Source organism: Lepidochelys kempii, chromosome 7, assembly GCF_965140265.1.
Source record: "Lepidochelys kempii isolate rLepKem1 chromosome 7, rLepKem1.hap2, whole genome shotgun sequence".
NCBI classification, from domain to species: domain Eukaryota; kingdom Metazoa; phylum Chordata; order Testudines; family Cheloniidae; genus Lepidochelys; species Lepidochelys kempii.
Genome location: NC_133262.1, coordinates 18,904,038 through 18,922,223, shown reverse-complemented (window position 1 = coordinate 18,922,223; position 18,186 = coordinate 18,904,038). Strand labels below are relative to the sequence as shown.

Below are 18,186 nucleotides of genomic sequence, written 5' to 3'. Positions count from 1 at the left end.
CCCCCCCCCAAAGTAGGTGTGGTATTTTTAAAAAGTGGCTGGCAGGTCAAGTTAAAACACTGCCGCTGCACTGTTATCTTCTTCAACTCTTCCTGAAATGTAGCCCAAAAAATCTCATCTTCCTCTCAACCAGGAAGCTGTACCTGTGCATTTTTAAAGAAGTCTGCAATAGAAAAAGGCCCCCCTCGGGGAATTAGCTGCACAAAGGGAGCAAAACACATAACTTCCTTCACAGGGCACCAAAACATTAAAGGCTTTGTCAAACTCCTCCTGTTTTCGGTCAGCTTTTGACTCTAGTTTGCAGCCTTTACTGTTGATCACATACCTCCCGGTTCAAAGACTCCCGGGGCAGGGAGACCAGAGCTGCCTTGGACATTTCCCAGCCAAGAGGTTTCCTGAACAGGGTTCTCCTGGGAAGGGAAGAGCCCCTACCCCTCTCTTCCAGGCTGACGCTGCTCCCATCGGCTGCGGCTGCGGCTTCTGGGGAGGAGCCTCGTGCAGAGGACGCGGCCCCGGACATCTCGCCGGCAGAGAGCCCTCGGCAAACGGCCTGCGGGGAAAGCCAAGTCCGCGCCCGTCCGCACGCCGCTGGCTTCCCTGCGCTCCGGGCCTCTCCCGCCTGCGCGGGGCAGCCGGCGGCGGAGCCGGGGCGGGAGGACGGACATGGCGGCCCTGCCGTGGCGCATTTGCGGTACTTGGCGGGGGAGCTGTCTGACCCGCCGTCCCATGCGCCCTTCGCCTTGCGGCGCCGGGCGGGCTCCATCGGGGCGCGGCACCTGCGCGGCGGGGAGCGCAGCCGTTAGCCAGGCTCCGCGAGGGCAGCCGAAGCGAAGGGGCGGGGGCGGGGCGAACCCGCAGCCCGGGCAACAAAGCCCGAGCTTAGCGAGCGACCACCCCCACGAAGACCGCAGGGCTCCTCGGGCAGCCCCCGCAAGAGGCCACAGCGGCTGAGGGAGCCACGCCGGGGGCAGGCCGCTCGGGATCGGCGCCCGGCGGGGGGGGTCCAGGCTGCGGGCCCTGGGTGGAGGGAGCCAGAGAAGGGGCCAGCAGGGGCGCCCCCCTTCCTCTCGGCCCCTCCCCCTCTCCATCCCTCCGAGCCCCGCCCTGGCGTTCTCATTGCCTCGGCAGGGACAGGCTGCGAAAAGGGGGGGCGGTCCGGGAGGGGCGGGTCTCTTACCGGCTGGCCCCGCCCCTCCGCTCGCGGCCGCTCAGGCTGGGTCGGCGCGGGAGAGCAGGTGGCGGGCCCTGGGCCCTCGCGGGGCGCTGTCACGTGACCTGCGCCGCAGCAGGGACGGGAGCCTGCGGCGGGCTGCGTGCGCGTGCGGCAGGTTGAAGCCCGCTGCTCTTTCCCCCGGCGCCTGCCCTGCGCGATCGAGGGGTGTGCTTCAAAAAAAGGGGTGGGGGGCCGTCCCCTGCCCGGCACTGGACCCCTCCTACTCGCATCACGGAGAGCGAGCGTGGCTCAGAACGTTCCCAGGGAGAGGGGGGGGGTTTGCAAGAGCCTCTGGGGGCTTTGTGCAATTTCCTGTTGAATTATAAACAAACGTGTGGCTTTTAAACAATGTTCAGTGGGAATGGAGCTCCTAGGTTATGTAGGCTGAGGCTCAGGGACAAAAGCTATGGGAAAAGCACTGCACAGCTGGGGCAGAGGCCGCCTTTCGGAATTGCTCCCTGGCTTGGCTGTCTCCCGCTTCGTGCTTTGGAGCAACACGTTATCCTGGATACGTACAGGTGAGAGGATACTTACAGGCTTGAGCCCTATGGTGTGACTTTGTGGAATTATATAAAGTTTCTGGGGTCAGGTTTTGGAGATGTGGTTTTGTGAGTGCTGTAGTGATAAACTAATTCTTGGTGATTTAATACCTTATTACAAAATAATACAGGCAAAGCAAAATATACTGTGTCACTAAGAAAATACCTGATCTTCTCAGAAGCTGCACAAATGTTTTTATACTCACCCAACCATCCGCTTGTGTCAGAATGATGTACAGTATAGCATACACAATAAGTGATATTTTCAGCACAGGGGCTACAGCTTTTACAACCTTTGCAAATTCTTTATAATTTGTTTGCTCGGCCAGTCCATCATTCCATTACCTCTTCTTCTTGCTCTCACTGTTATCTTTTTTTCTCCATTCTGTCCATTACACGCACTGTCACACCTTTTTTGGTTTTGAGCAAAATTTTTCATTGCCAGCTACATCTGACGAGGTTCTCCCACCAGCTGTGTGTAGGGGTGAATGGGTGGGGAGCAGTATATAAAAAACACTGAATTCCATAAAGTTTATCAAAGAATGGCAGAATTGAGAAGCAATGTATCATTTGCTGCCAATATTTTCCCCTTTAAAGATACTGTAGTTATTTTCTCTCCTTAAAAATGCACTATAAGGATAGATCTTGAAATCCTTAAGCAGGCAAAATTCCTTTTGACTTCAGTAGGAATTTCACATGTGTACTCTCTGCAGTACCATGTCCTAAATGTTTAGTTTGCTAATAGCCATCAATAGATTATTTTGTTTAATAATGGTTGACATATTTCAACTTCATTTCTGTGTTTTCTCACTTTAGGGTAAGGCCTTATAATGTATTTCAATTTCTTACTTTAGGGAATTTGTTAATAGTTACTAAAATAAATGGTGTTTGTATAATATCTAATGCAAAGTGGAGCCAGGAAAGGATCAATTTGATTCTCAGTAAATGTCAGCTTGTAGAATATCCACCCCTTTCACCACTGCCCAGTAAAAAAAATATAGTTAATTTTATTAGATGCAAGTTTTGTAACACTAAAGTTTCATTTTAAGATACAAAATGTTTGTATACAGAGAGCAGATAAAATAGTCAATGAGACCAGAAAAATGTTAAAACCACCATTAATATCTTTGGAAAGCTGGCCAGTAATACTTTCTTCATAGATTACATATTTAAATGCCCTCCTAGCTTAACCACGGGAAATGCTACTTCAACTGGACATCTACATTTACTTTCAGCTTTATATTATACTGACAAGAGACTGAAATTAGCCTAATATGTCCATGAATTTTTAACTTAATCACCAGTCATTAGCACAGAACAGTGTTTTTCAACCAGGGGTATGTGGCCCCTGGGGTATGCAGAGGTCGTTGAGGGGGTCCATCAATACATCTCTAGGCCTTTTCTAGTTTTACAACAGGCTACATAAAAAGCACTAGTGAAGTCACTACAAACTAAAATTTCATACAGACAAAATGAGAGGGTAAACAATTTTTCAGTAATAGTGTGCTATGACACTTCCTATTTTTATGTCTGATTTTGTAAGCAAGTAGTTTTTAAGTGAGGTGAAACTTGGAGGTATGCAAGACCCCTGAAAGGGGTATAGTAGTCTGGAAAGGTTGAGAACCACTGGCATAGAATGATGCTCAGTCTCTAGTGTTCCATTTCGTTGCACCCTTGCAATGTCCTTAGCTATTCTAAAGAGGCCTTCTAAAGAGGATGGAGTAAGTATTGTTTGCATAGCACCTAGCAAAATGAAATCCTGATCTATGACTGGGGTCCCTAGCTGTTACCACAAAACAAATAATAATTGCACTCTGTACAGGTAGGGATACTTTGAGCTGCTCTCTGAAGACAGGAAGTTGCCAAAAAAGGTGGTTTGGAACAATTTTTGCTGTCCTATACATCTTGTAAAGGCAGGTCTTACAGAAAGGGCTTTCCCCCCCAAGTTGATTCAAAATATATAGATTTTAATAAAATTCTGGTGTACATTACACTAAGCAAGTTACATAGAGAGGCAAACACTGTATACCCCAAGGTATAAAATAATAGGTCATCCAGGTTATATTACTTCAGAACAGTTAGTGAACATCTTAAAACAAACACTCAATTATTTATAAAAAATGTCCACATAATTTATTTTTTTTTGTATTTTTAAACCAGTAATAAATTTAATACCAGAAAACATCTAGAAAATATATTTATGGATATTAGTAATTTGATTAGGCACTTATAGTCAGGAACTTACTATTCAGTTAACTTACTGGTCAGTTACTAGTGTAGGTATCCACCTGAGGACCTGGTATAAGATTGTCACATTGAAGGGATAAGTTAAATTATACTTATTTGCTTCTGGTAGTGCCCACACTGTGCTAGGCACTGTACAAATAGAAGGCGTGGTCCTTGCCCCAAAAAACTTAAGACCTGACACTGCACTGGGTAAAGGGTCTAAATTAGCTGTTACCACTCAAGAAAGAGATCTTGGAATCACTGTGGATAGTTCTCTGAAAACATCCACACAATGTGCAGCAGCAGTCAAAAAAGCAAACAGAATGTTGGGAATCATTAAGAAAGGGACAGATAAGACGGAATATATTGCCTCTATATAAATCCATGGTACATCTTGAATACTGTTTGCAAATGTGGTTGCTCCATCTCAGAAAAGATATACTGAAAAAAGTTCAGAAAAGGGCAACAAAAATGATTAGGGGTATGGAATGGCTTCCATATGAGGAGAGATTAATAAGACAGGGACGTTTCAGCTTGGAAAAGAGATGACTAAGGAGGTAGGACTAAAGATTGAAGTGTATAAAATCATGACTGGCATGGAGAAAGTAAATAAGGAAGTATTATTTACTCCTCCTAACACAAGAACTAAGGGTCACCAAATGAAATTAATAGGCAGCAAGTTGAAAACAAAAGGAAGTATTTTTTCACACAACACAGTCAGTCTATGAAACTTGGCCAGAGGATGTTGTGAAGGCCAAGACTATAACATGGTTCAAAAAAAGAACTAGATAAGTTCATGGAGGATAGGTTCATCAATGGCAATTAGCCAGAATGGGCAGGGATGGTGGCCCTAGCCTCTGTTTGCCAGAAGCTGAGAATGAGCAACAGTGGATGGATCACTTGATGTTCATTCCCTGTGGGGCACCTGGTATTGGCCATTGTTGGAAGACAGGATACTGGGCTAGATGGACCTTTGGTCTCACCCAGTATGGCCACTCTGACTTTCTTAATGTGTGGATGGACTGCTGTGCCTGAACGGACACCCACTGAAATCAGCTACCAATGCAAGAATGAGGCCTTGCACAAGAAAAAGACCAAAGAAAACATACACAACACCCTAGGCAGATGAAAGGTAGTATACTGGGGCAGATCATGCAAGTTGACAGTTGACCTTGCCCCACTTTGGTAAGGCAGTATTTGGACAAAGGCAATATTTGGGTTTTTTAGATATATAGTCTACCACAGTTCCTCCTACCATTGTCAGTTGGCGAGTTACGTGTAGAAGTCTTCATAGAACTAGGTCCTCAGAAGGGACTTGAATGTGAAGGCCTTACTGTACATCTAAGAAAATTTTACCTTTCCATAATTACATACAAGGCCCAATCCTGCATTCCTTGCTTGCTCAAATTGTAATGGGAATGTTCCCCAAGTACATATTAGAGGTTACCCACAGCAGAAAGCTGAGCTATATGGTTCCGAAGGTCCTTTTTTCCTATTATAAAGTTGTATTTCCTTATGCTGGATTAGAGGATTCTGTTACAAGGTAAAAGAAAAAAGAAGGAATAAGAATGGCACTGATGTTCTTGAGGAGGTTTCCTCTTGAAAATAAATAGGAGTAGCATCCATGCGTTCTAGTATAATATTTAGCATTTTTCCTCTTCAAAGTGATCACAAACATTGCGCCTAATTCTGCAGCTCTTGATCAAGTGAGTAGGCACACTGAAATCAGCTACTTCACTAGGACTACTCAAGTAAGTAAAGGCTTCAAGATCCAGCCCTTTAACTAACTAATCTTTAGTTGATTGTTTTAATCATTGCGTCAGGCCCTTTACAAATTCAAACTCAAGTGTTGCATAAAAAATTAAATAGGTTTTAAATTAAAATATTGAATTATATCAAAATCCAAAATATACATTTACAACCAAAGCTACCGTATGAAACAAGTAATCACATGAATAGCACTTAACTAACGTTTGTAAAATACTATAAAACTCTCAAAACAGCCTAGTGAGGTATTAATTTTCTAATCTGCAAAATAGGGTTAAGGCACAGAGAGATTAAAATGACTTTCTCAAGGCTACAAAGGCAGTCAGTGTACACAATCTCAGTGTAGCTTTTTGATACTACATGTTCATATGTACAGTTCCAGAGCATACCATCAGTGACATCTAAAATTGTCCAAACATTTGTTTTCAATGCAACTGGAAATGGAATCATATGGAATTCAGAGAACTTTCCTTAAAAAACAAAACACCCACCACATCATCTAGGATATGGAGTGCAATCAAGAACGTGGAATAAGATTATATGAAACTAGGTACCTTTTTAGTTACTTGGTTTTGAAAAAATGAAAAGTTCATTGATCACCCTGTGTATGCTAGATGCAATGGATATTACAGTGTACTGCCAACTAGTATGTAATGAATGCCTGCTGTATAGTGTGCAGGATCCTAATTCTTCATAAAAGAAATATATTGTACACAAATGCTTTGTGAAGTGCAGTGCAAAACAGAACTTGCCCTAAGCTAATTCAAGCAATTGTCTCAGTTGGCCTGTGTTAATTTTTTTCAGCATAGTAAGGCAAGGAGAAAGAGGTCAATGCTAATTTTTCTGATCATAAAAGTTGCATTCTGCTTTAATCTACACTGTAGCAGACGTTCTCTTGGAATCACCTGAGATGTGGCTATTCTTTTTCTCCAAAGAGAGTTAACATGTCTGTTGAAAACATCCTACTTAAGCGTACATGAAGTGTGTGGTTTAGCTTTTACCATCTTGCTACCGGAAAAAGATGCCCAATTTCTTCTTCCAAGATGGCATTCCTGATAATTCAGTCATATTTGAGACTCAAAGAGTTCAGAGCTGTTTAGCTTTTCTTCTTCATATAGTAAAATATTTTCCATAAGCTTCTTTTTTTTATCATTGATCTTTATTTCCCAGGAGGTTTCTTTGGCTAATCCTGCGGGGGGGAAAAAAGGCCCAAATATTTAGCAAAAATCCATCTGTGGCTAACGCACTGATATTATATATAATTTGGGAGAGGGGAAACCATTCTAAATCGCTTAAATTTGACTTCTAAACAAGAAATTAAATTGAAAAACTAGATTTTAATTGCCTCTATAAATTAACTGGTAACATAATAACCAAGGAGACAAAATATGCTGAAATGTATAAAAGGAAGTTTTTTCAAAGACTGCAGGAGTGATCTATCAGTCTCTTTAGGCAGTTATATTTTGCCTATCACCATAGTAGCTGAGCACCTTATATAAATATTGTGGTCATGGTAACACAATTGGAGACATTGTGTCATGATAATTTAATGGTTACATATTGAATGATCTGAACTCAGCCTTTCACTCCCAAAAAATACTTAGATTTACCTTGTGAAGAACATGAAGGGTCAAGGATTGCATTGGTTGAAGAAACCATTCTTTTTGCAGGAAATACTATTTCCAACGTGTTTTTATTTTCATTGGATGCCACATTTCTTTCTTGGAAGCCACCAGTACATATTTCATCATTTCTCCCGGAATATGAGGATGTGGCATTTTCTGGATCAGTACAGCCACGGCTAGGTGGGCCATATGCAGAACCCTCCACAGGATCCCAAACAAAACTACTTGATTCATCCGATTCACAAGGGACCTGTGACATCTGTCCATTGTACATTTCAGGTGGCATGACTCTTAGTAAAGATGGGGATGAATTTGCACACTTCAGGGACCTTGCTGTTGCACTGTCCTCATTGCTATCACCTGAAGAACCATAATTGTAACTAGCTGTCTCATCATCTGTTTCTTCTGGGGTATTAATGGAGAATCCAGAAAAAGTGCTGCCTTCAAGAATGCTGTGATCTCTTATTTTATGTTCAGCCATTTCCATCATTTCATGCACCTGTTCAGAGCAACAACATCTGGTAAGCAGTTAATCAGTGCCCACATCCTTCTCCTTGGTGGACATTAAAAAAATAATGAAATCACATTTGGTTGCTTTGGCTTAGACCTTGGTATGTAAGACTAGTAGGGCATACAACACTTACCTCTGCTATGTCAAGATTCTTTTTCCGCAGACAAAGGCAGATAGCAGTGGCAAAGTGAACAGCAATTTCTGATGGCAAGTGTCCCACCTTCCTGTCTAGATATTTGCAGCATATTTCCTTGGCAGCAAGATTTTCAAAGGTTTTGTGCTTGGAGCATGAACTTTCTCTTGCTGCTTGAATTTCATCGGCAATTGCATCTTTCTGTTCAAGAGGAAGAGATACACTGGTTAAGAGGGAAATGATTTGTCAAAGAAAATTATTCATTCCTATCCAACCCTTTAAGAACTTAAGACACGCCCCGAGTACTTGCTATACCCTGTGTAATGTGCTGGCTAGTGTACGCATACTAGTGCCTCCTAGTGACTGACTTACAAAAGATAAAAGCCCAAGGAAATTCTCCTTTAGCTCAAATGGTAGAAATCTGTGTTTTAACAGCAGAGTCTGATACTCTGTGCTTCATAAGGTCTGTAGGCATGCACGCAATGCTTCATTACACCAGGCTCCAGCAGTTCCAGGCAGGCCTCTCAATATTATCAGGCCAGTGATAAAAAAAAAAAGGCTGCTGTACATTGCATTGATAAGTGTGTTAATTACCTTTTCTAAACATCTATCAACAAAATCAGAAACCTCTTGTCTCTGCTAATGAACTTATCACTGAGACTTGTCATCTTCTTCACTTTTGGTATCCATTAGAAAGTTGCTGAAGCATTTAGCAAGGAATGAATGACAAGGCGAGGGTTCACTTCCTTCCCCTCTTACTCAATGTTTCAGGGGCATGACAGCACAAAAGGAAAGTACCACTTGTGCAAGGGAATAAACAGGGTCTGGTTTTATTCACACAAAAAGGAGCATTCATTTTGTCACAATTAGGTGAACTGACCCAAATTTATTTTGAGTTTGTTAAAGTAATTTCCACAGCTCCAAGTACACATTCAGTGATGTGTCTGTGTACAAAATACTGATGAGTACACCTAGCCATAAATACAGCACATTAGTCCATTATGATTCACCTTCTACTTACGTTTCACTATTCAATGCAGACCTTCCTGATTCAAGAACATGAATAGTTACAATTTCAAAACAGAGCTGCTCTCTCTAAACAGGTGGGTATCTAAACGCTAGTGACATTGCAGCAGCTCATACACAATCAGGAGCAATATTAAAACTGGAGCATTCATTCTGCTCTCATTGACGTGAGCTAGAGTTTTGCCACTGGACTTCAACAGAACCAAGGTTTGGCTTCTACGCAGCAGCTCTTTAGGAGTTATAAATTTGCCAGTATTACTCCTGTGGGAATTCTGCGCTAAAAAAATTAAAAATTCTCCCCAGAGTATTTTAAAATTCTGCATATTTTTTCAAAACAACACAATATAACCACTCTGGTCTCAATTATTTTGGTAATTTATTTCAAAATACCTGTCTACACGTATGTCAACAATACACACAACAACAAAAAAGATTCCCCTGGAGTACAGAGTTAAAGAAACCCCTCTGACAACCCAGTTCCAGTTGTGGGGTGCTGGAGGGGGCTGTATGGGGCCCCAGAGCCCAGACACCCACACACCCCTCCCCCAGAGCCCAGCCATGGGGCTACCCCAGAGCCCAGACACCTGCACTCCTCTCCGCCCACAGCCCAGCCATGGGGCACCCCCCCAGCCCAGACACCAACACTTCCCTCCTCCCAGAGCCCAGCCACCAGCACTCCCCTTCTCCCAGACCCTAACTTTAGGGCACCCCGAGAGCCCAGACAACTGCACCCCATCCCCAAAGAGCCCAGCTGTGGGGCAGCCCCCAGCCCAGGTACCTGGACTCCCTGAGCCTTTGCACCCCTCCCCCTCCAGCTTCTTTACTGTCCTGCCAGGGGACATGGTGTGGTGCAGCCCTGCCCTTCCTCACCCTTTCCCAGAGCTGGGTCTCCTAGGGTCTCTCCCATCCCCGGGAGAATGAGATCAAGCTGGGTACCCAAAGCATGCAGGGCCTCCATTCCTGCCAGGCTGGGTGCTTTGCTCACTGTGAGCTGGGCTCTGCAGAGTCCATTGGCCCCTAGTGGTGGCCAGAAGCTCTGAAGCCCCAATTCTGTGGGAGAAGCATGGAATTCTGCGCAAATTCTGCACTGTGCAGTGATGCAGAATTCCCCCAGGAGTACAGTATGCAACAAACTCTGTATTTAGTTTTGCACTCAAACTAATTTCATTACAGTAGCACTGTTTGCAAGGGTTACACCAGGCAGGTGTCATTTATTTTGCTTTTCTCTTACCAGATAAATAGGGGTTCTTCCTTCATCCATTGCCTTAGTGCCTGTCAGCATCTCTGCTAAAACCTAGAGAACATTTTTATAGGTAAGACAATTTATTTAGATGGCTTCTTCTAAAAAACTGGACATTGTAACTAAAGGAATATTTACCTGTTAGCTTAAAATGCTCTATTTTTCCTACATTCTTAGAGAAGATGGGCACAAACCAGCACTCCAGATCTGAACAACCTTTGAGAGAGAGTTTGGAACCTGGTTTAGATCCAAATCCATATTTTGTGGCCTGGGCCTCTCTTTATATATTACACTGTAGGGGCAGTAGATGGTCATTCTGTTCTATAGTGTTCACTGAACAGATGTAACAATACTCTATACAGAAATGAAAATTTAAAGTACAACTAGAATTTTAAAAAAATGATATTGTAGGCCATCATATTTATTCTCTCTCAGTGGCTTCTATACCACGTTTGCTTAGTTTTCAAACCGAAAGATAATTTTTCCAAAGTCCAATAGTGCAAATTGAACAAGGGAACTGAGATCCAAGCTATGGTCTTTCTGCTTCTTCCACTAAAACCAATAATAAAGATTTTGCAGCTAGAATGTAGTGATAATTTTGCAGTTTTTGCACAAAGCAGAGTATAATCCAGCTCACTCTAACCCACACTGTATTGGATTTGGAGGATGAACAGGGTTAAAAACATGTTTGCAACATTCAGTGAAGTCAGCACATGACTTGAACACAGACAAACCTGGCATCTTTACTGAATAAGGTGGTAACATGTTCACATATCCGTTTTTCTGACTATGAGCACCCGACAATACTATATAGTACTGCATTGATCATAACCACACTTTTAAGATTATAGGTCATAGTCTGACCTTGTGTGGATGGCTCTCTAACAAGATAGAAGGCATTAGCTAAACCTATATTCATCATGGATAAATTCAACACAATTTCCTCCTCTCCTTTCATGTGTTGATATGAAGGAGTATCAATTGGTTTCTTGGGAGACAAAGCAGGAAGAATACCTTTGGGAAGATCAGGGATCCAGACCCAGGATCACAGGACTTGGATACACCACAAGCTGGGAAGTTTTTTCTGATGTTAACTTCCTTTTGTTCCTATTTATAAACACTAAACTCTGCAGAAAAGATCTTGTAGACTGCAACTATGTTTTTCTCTACTAACCATTCCATCGAATTATGTGATCTAAATGAGAGTCGCATGTATGCGTTTCAGGGAAGAATTTGGCTCTCTTTCATTGGTTATTATTGAATGGATATTAAATCTCCAGCTGATCTGAGTGTCTTATGTTTGAAAAACTTGATATATATATATATATATATATATATGAGAAAAAAACCCTATGTGCACAGAATATAACCAGGTATCTGCAAACTGTAATAGCAAAGGTTAATATTTAAAAAAAAAAAAAAAAAAGAAGACAACTTACTATTCCACAACCAAAGATGTCAATTTTTTGTGTTAGCTGTCCATGCCTGACAAAATCTTCTGGCAGGTAAGTGAGGGAAGCTTGTAAAACTTTGGTTTTCATCACAGCATAGTCTGATTTTTTTTCCACAGAATACAGTCGGAGACCGGAATGTCCAAGTTTTGGTGTGAAGTTTTCATCCAGCAAAACATTGGAGCTGCATAAAGTAAGACAAATACCAATAGTGATCAATCCATTCACACCGGAATGTAGAGTCTTATGGTAAGATGTGATTTTAGAAAGTACATTTAAGGGCTTCTTTATGCAAATTCTCTTTTAGAGATTCCAGTCTTGTATGTTGAAAAGGGATAGTGAACGGAGATATAAATCATAAACCAGAATGTTGTTTTTTTTAAACAAAAATAAAGTCAGACAGTAGCAGTGTTTTCCTCCCATTTAATCTAATTCTACATTGTTTTGTTGTATACATTTTATTGTTTGTTAGCAAATATATAGGGTCATCTTCATTCCTGGTCTAAGTTCCTCGAAAACCATGGATCATCAGGGATTAATTTGGCCCATTTGATTTTGAGTTAAACAGTTTTATGGACTATAGGGAACTCCTCTGTTGAAGAGACCTGAAATTGTTTGTTTTTTTCCCCCATTCTCTGGAAAGATCACAGTGTGTCAGGCAAATCCCGAGTTCTTTTCTCCGCATTTACTCAGTCCTTACTCAGTCCAAATTCTGTGACCACAATGGACTCCAAATGACCTCAAAATGAGTTTTGCCTCATCAGAACTGAGTAAGGAACTCAGGACATGGCCCCATGATAAAACAAAGCAAAGAGACCAGATAAATTCTGTAATTTAAAACCTTTCTACCATCACAAAGAACAGGAGCACTCTGCTTTCCAGCTGCATGGGGATACAAAAAACATTGCCTGACAAAACTGGAAATACGTTTTTTCTGATGATTACCGAAAAAGCATATATTAGTCACAGGTTATACCATGAAAGGCCGCATGCTGTAGGGCACAAGCAAATGGACATTTTGCCCTAACAGATTAATAGATTCTAAGGCCAGAAGGGACCATTGTGATCGAGCCTGACCTACTTGATAACACAGGCTGATGGACTTCCCTGAATTAATTCCTGTTCGTACTAAAGAATATCTTTTAGAAAAACATCCAATCTTAATTCAAAGATTGCCTGTGATGAGGATCAACACAACCCTTGGTAAGAATTTCCAGTTAATTACCCTCACTGTTAAAAACGTGCACTCTGTTTCCAGTCTGAAATGTGTCTAGCTTCAAGCCTTTGAATCTTATTATATATCTTTGTCTGCTAGGTTGAAGAGCCCATTATCAAATTTCTGTCCCCTCAGCAGGTACTTATAAACTGATCAAGTCACCCCTTAGGTCTTTTTCACCTGGAATTATACGATTCCATTAACACCAGTGGGAGAAAAACACTGGAGAGTGGAGTTAAATAGATGGTTGAGCACAATGAAGAGTTTATGGTAGTCTGAGGAAAAATCAGCTGTCCTTGAACTTGCATTCCTAAACCCTGATCAAACTTGGAAACCCAAAGGTTAAAAAGAATTAACAGAATGTATATTTTAAGACAGAGCTGTAAACATTATTTTGTATAAGAGTAAGGCTGGGTCTATGCACAAATTTAATACTAATTTAAGTATGTCTGATAGGACTAAGATTTTTTTTTTTAAAATCAAAATAACCAAATCAGTATAACCCTTGTGTGGTTACAGTTACAACAGTAAAAAAGTGCCTTATACTGATACGACTTATTCCCCTTCCCATATGGGAGTAGCTGTACCAGTATAAACACCTTTATAGTGATATAACTGCATACACACCAGAGGGGTGCACTGTGGTACCACTTCAACTCTATAGATATAGTTGAGGTGGTACAACTTTCATGTACAGAACAACTCTAAGACATTTTCAGGGAACAAACAACTCTCCAATACTGGAATAGTATGGGGAATATTTGAAATTTTACCTATGGGGAAAAGTGGAAGGGAATGGCGGAAAACACTTCAGAAGAATATACTTTTGCCACACTAAAAAGAGAGGTAAAGGAAATGTGGAGGGGAGACATCAAAAAGAGCAAGAGAACAGGAAGCAGATGTGTATGGGGAACGATCATATGCAGACTTGAAGACTTTCAGCGATTTCTGTTTTTTGAAATTCTGGAAACAGTTGAATGACAGGGAGTTGCAGATATGTCGATAAGCTAGCAACCCTACCTCTTGACATTCCCATGCAGAATCCCAAAGTTATGGAGATACTGAATGGCTCGGATAAGTCCTATAGAAATTGTGATGCGTTTCTCCCAGGTTAATGGCATAGAACCAACCTGGAACAAAAGTAGGAAGAGAGTTGGTGTGTTTTTCTTTTTATGGAAAGAAGCACAAAACAATGTTAGTTTTACAAGCAAGAGACTTTCTCCTTCCCTCACGGCAAGCATTGGCGAAACACTCACTAACCTAACTGGAAGCAAGATGAGGTAAACGAATCTCATGCTTCAGGGTAGAAACCAATTATGCCGGGGTCAGGAAGGAATCCTCCCACCCTCCACATACAGCACTGCACACTCGGCGTGTTGCATTACATGACGACGGTACGGATGAGGCAGAGATCACTTTCCTCTGGAACACAAGGTATTGCCCACTGCTGGAGGCAGGACAGTCATCTAATCTGGTTCAGTAAATCCTATGTTCCTATTTAAGAATTCACAAGTGTCCTTTCCATTGTCCTGTTAGTTCCCCTGCACAGTGCTCGAACAATGAATTTGAGCATCTCATAAGCTGTTCCCCCTAAAACAGTTGACTTCATACTATATTTCAACACACGACTCTGACAACCAAACACTGTAGTTGATTTTTCAGCAACATATTGCCAAATCTAATGCATATAGTGTTGTATAGCTGCATATTTTACAGTTTCCTTTTTCTGAAGACAGAAGCTGCATGGCAGAAACTCTCAGTACAGGTGACCTGCCTTGTAGCAGAAAACGGATTTATTTGTACATAAAAAGACTTGCAGCCTTTCCAATACTTGTGATTGATGTATGTTCATGCTCCTTTTTTCTGTTGCTAATGATTCACATGGTGGGGGAGGAAAGGAAAGAAGAGAAGCTACCCTTCCTGTGGGAAAGGTAAAGAAGAGATTCTCTCCCCCCCGAGTACTGGCAAGGATGTGTTGAATTCTCCTAGAAAACATGAATATAGATCTTGCCCAAATTGCAGGAATATTACATAAAACTCAAAGAACATAGTAAAATTTTTCAAAGAGATACAAATGCTTTTCATACAGTACTTCGATAGGACCCAAATCCTCTGCTTACTTGACACTGTAGTCTGTTTTCAAGCGATCCATTTTCCATGTAGGGGTATATAAGACAGTGATATCCACTTTCTAGTGAGAAACCCACTAGTTGTAAAATGTTAATGTGACAACACCTGAAGCCAAATATCAACAAATATTAGCAAGTAAAATGAGAACAAACAGAAAATTTAAAATTCCAGTGCTGGACCAAACTGACAACATATAGACTAGACTGTGTACTGACTCCTGTCCCTGGGAGCACAACAGCACAGCAGAATCACAACTGTTGCACATTGCTGAGTATGAGGAGTGCACAAGGCTCACACTGCAGCAGAGAGGAAGTGGGGCTATAGTGCCATCCACTTCCACACTAATTAGAGGGGGATGCTCAGCTGCAGAAAGGAGCTGCCCTGGACCTGCTTAAAGAATAGCACTGTGGCTCCACTCCCCCAGCAAGTAGGTGAACTTTGGAAGCAATGGAGACATGCTGCTTCCCAGAGCTCCTACTGGGTCAGTACAGATGAGAGTGACCAGATAGCTAGTGTGAAAAATCAGGATGTGGGGAGGGGATGGTAATAGGCACCTATATAAGACAAAGCCCCAAATATCAGGACTGTCCCTATAAAATGGGGACATCTGGTCACCCTGGTATAGATCCACACCATCCTCAATACAGTGCAGTGCCTACAGGGCAAAATTTAGCCCTTAACACAAATCAGATTATTTCTTGTTATTTTGTAAAAGATCTATTAATCCCCAGACAGACGGACCAGAACCAATTTCCAAATAGCTACTTACCGAAAGCAAATCTGTACTTCTGTATGAAAGAATCTTTGTGTTGAATTCTGGCTTGTACATTCCATCTGTGAAAACCACCACAAAAATGCACTAAAATCAACTGTCTGTCATAAGCACTGACTTCATTTAAACTAGAACCAAAACATATTTTATATGTAGAATAGCAAATAAATAACTAAAGACTTTATCCTGCTAACAATTATGCATGCAGGTAACTACTCACATTAGTAGTCCCATTGAAGTCAAAAGGACTACTTATGCGTGTAAAAGGTTTCACATGCATAAAGGTTTGTGGGATCTTGCTTTAAACTAGACATCATTTCCCCTCCTAAAAACACCATAATGCAGCATTTCTGATTACTAGTCTGTGGTGTATTAAATGATAACGGTTAATGTTTAGGAGATGTTAACAAATGATTCCCCTTCAAGCTTAAATGAAGAAAAGGCGGAAGGGTAGGTACTTGCCTCTTTGAGCCTTTTAATGACGTATACTGCATTGTGTCTCTGACCTTTGTAGACCTCAGCAAAAATACCTTCGTTAATTCTGTTCTCCGCACTGAAACCATTGGTAGCATTTATCACTTCCCCCTGGGTCCACAAAAGGCTCCCACTAGGGAGATCAGCAATCATTTCCTGCCGAGGACTGGAAGAACCACAGGGCTAGAAATAACAAAAAAACAAGTTTATTTCCCTGGAACAATGGATTTCTCTCTCTGCTAAGGACTTTAAGGGCCTTTTCAACACAGCCAAGTGATAGGACCCAGTTACACACAGTTGCCCCCAACCTGATTACAACACAGTTCCAAGGCCAGTTAGTAGTGTGGATAGGCTCTGAGAAAACTAGTCCTGTATTTCTAACATAGGCAAAACTCCTTGTGTCTTCTAGGACTCCAGGATGAGAGTCCTATATGGATATCCCCTGAAGTTAGAAAATTCACATCCAGGATTCCTCTCAGCCCTGTCTGTGATGTGTTGACATCCCTACTGAGTTCATTTTCTACTCCACAATTTCTCTTCCATGACAACAAAATAAACACAGGTTGTGTGAAATTGTGACTGCTCTTCTACATGATCAGTCCCTAGGTTTTTCACAGTTCAGTTTTGGTAGTTTTGCTGTTGTGAGAAATTTTGCACAATGGGGGAATTTGCATTGAACAAAGTTGAAAATGTGAATTTTGTTGTACGTACAGACTCTGCTTACAAAAAAGGCTTAGTTTGGATTGAAATGTCACTCATTTTTGGGAGAATTTCACTCCTTTGCCTCAAAAATGGGTCCTCCTTCACTGAAAAATGTCCTATTTCCAAGTGAAACATTCTTAAACTTGTTGTGACTTTTTTGTGAAAGGGCAATTTTAGAGTTCACAAGGAAATGTAAATAAGCTCAGTTTTGGAGTGATTTCAGTTACATTGCTAGAGTTTCACACAGCTATAAAATAAACATTTTAACCATCTACTCTGGCTTGTTCTCAATAAATAGCTCAGCAAGTTTGATTTTTTAAAATGATCTGATGTTTATTTAAAGAATTAATACCATCAGGAGTGACACTAAAGGTATGTCTACACTGCGATAAAAGATCTGTGGGACAGCTGTGGCTGGCCTGGGTCAGCTGATTCGGGCTCGTGGGGCTATAAAATTGCAGCGTAGACACTGGGGCTCAGACTGGAACCTGGGCTCTGGGACCCTCACCACTCAGAGGATCTCCAAGCCAGAATGTTTACACTGCATTTTTATAGCTCCACAGCTCAAGCCCAGTCAACTGCCAGCTGCAGGTCTTCTGTTGCAGTATAGACATACCCAAAAGTCAAGTTACAAGAACCATCAATCCTCATGCTTCAAGGCATAAACTGATCATCAGCTGGATCAAGAAAAAATATTCTCCATGTTACACATTAAATATTGTATTTAGGTGCTTGATAGGAGCTTTACTCCTACTTCTGAAGCATGTAGCACTGACTGCAAAGTTATTTTTTTCCAGTCCAATATCAGTTCTTGTTTGGCAACTCCTGTGTTTTTTACTGAATGAACAGCTCCATTTGATATTATAAGTCACAATACATACAAAGGAAGAAATAGCTTAAATATTAGCGTGCAGCTCCCACATCCCGAGCTTGATAAATCTGTTCAATATACAAAGGTGCAAAACACTAACTTCCCAGCAGGGAGCTTTGGAACCATTGCATTTATTTACAGCCATCTCCTCCTCTGGCTGGAATGCTTGTATCATGTTATATTGGACATCGTCAGTGAGGTTTAGAGGTTTAAAATGTAACCTTCAAAATTTTTAGAATCTAGTAGGAAATATTGATTAAACTTTTTTTTTTTTTTTTTGAGTCCCCAAA

At 41.6% G+C, this 18,186-nt stretch overlaps 2 protein-coding genes and 1 long non-coding RNA gene across 6 annotated transcripts in view; 1 reads left to right on the top strand and 2 right to left on the bottom strand.

The window, feature by feature from the left end:
* TATDN2 (TatD DNase domain containing 2) overlaps positions 1-1,092 on the bottom strand; it is a 14,054-nt gene extending 12,962 nt beyond the window's left edge. For all 3 annotated transcript variants that reach the window (XR_012159776.1, XR_012159777.1, XM_073351233.1), the window contains exon 1: positions 326-1,092. Coding sequence is in view for 1 of the 3 variants with exons in the window: in XM_073351233.1 (XP_073207334.1) it covers positions 326-763 (438 nt within the window). In the remaining 2 variants the exon portion in view is untranslated. The remainder of the gene's footprint in view (positions 1-325) is intronic.
* Positions 436-18,186, top strand: LOC140914123 (uncharacterized). Its single transcript, XR_012159778.1, has 4 exons — positions 436-1,731; positions 10,275-10,353; positions 11,851-11,980; positions 16,733-18,186. It is a non-coding gene; the product is annotated as an uncharacterized lncRNA (long non-coding RNA).
* IRAK2 (interleukin 1 receptor associated kinase 2) overlaps positions 3,699-18,186 on the bottom strand; it is a 32,535-nt gene continuing 18,047 nt past the window's right edge. The window contains exons 5-13 of one of the 2 annotated variants that reach the window (XM_073351234.1): positions 16,312-16,506; positions 15,847-15,911; positions 15,068-15,182; positions 13,968-14,077; positions 11,720-11,915; positions 10,272-10,334; positions 8,015-8,215; positions 7,356-7,869; positions 3,699-6,934 (exon numbers count right to left, since the gene is read on the bottom strand). In XM_073351234.1, the coding sequence (XP_073207335.1) occupies positions 6,810-6,934; positions 7,356-7,869; positions 8,015-8,215; positions 10,272-10,334; positions 11,720-11,915; positions 13,968-14,077; positions 15,068-15,182; positions 15,847-15,911; positions 16,312-16,506 (1,584 nt within the window). In that variant the 3' untranslated portion in view covers positions 3,699-6,809. The remainder of the gene's footprint in view (positions 6,935-7,355; positions 7,870-8,014; positions 8,216-10,271; positions 10,335-11,719; positions 11,916-13,967; positions 14,078-15,067; positions 15,183-15,846; positions 15,912-16,311; positions 16,507-18,186) is intronic. The other variant, XM_073351235.1, reaches the window with a different exon arrangement.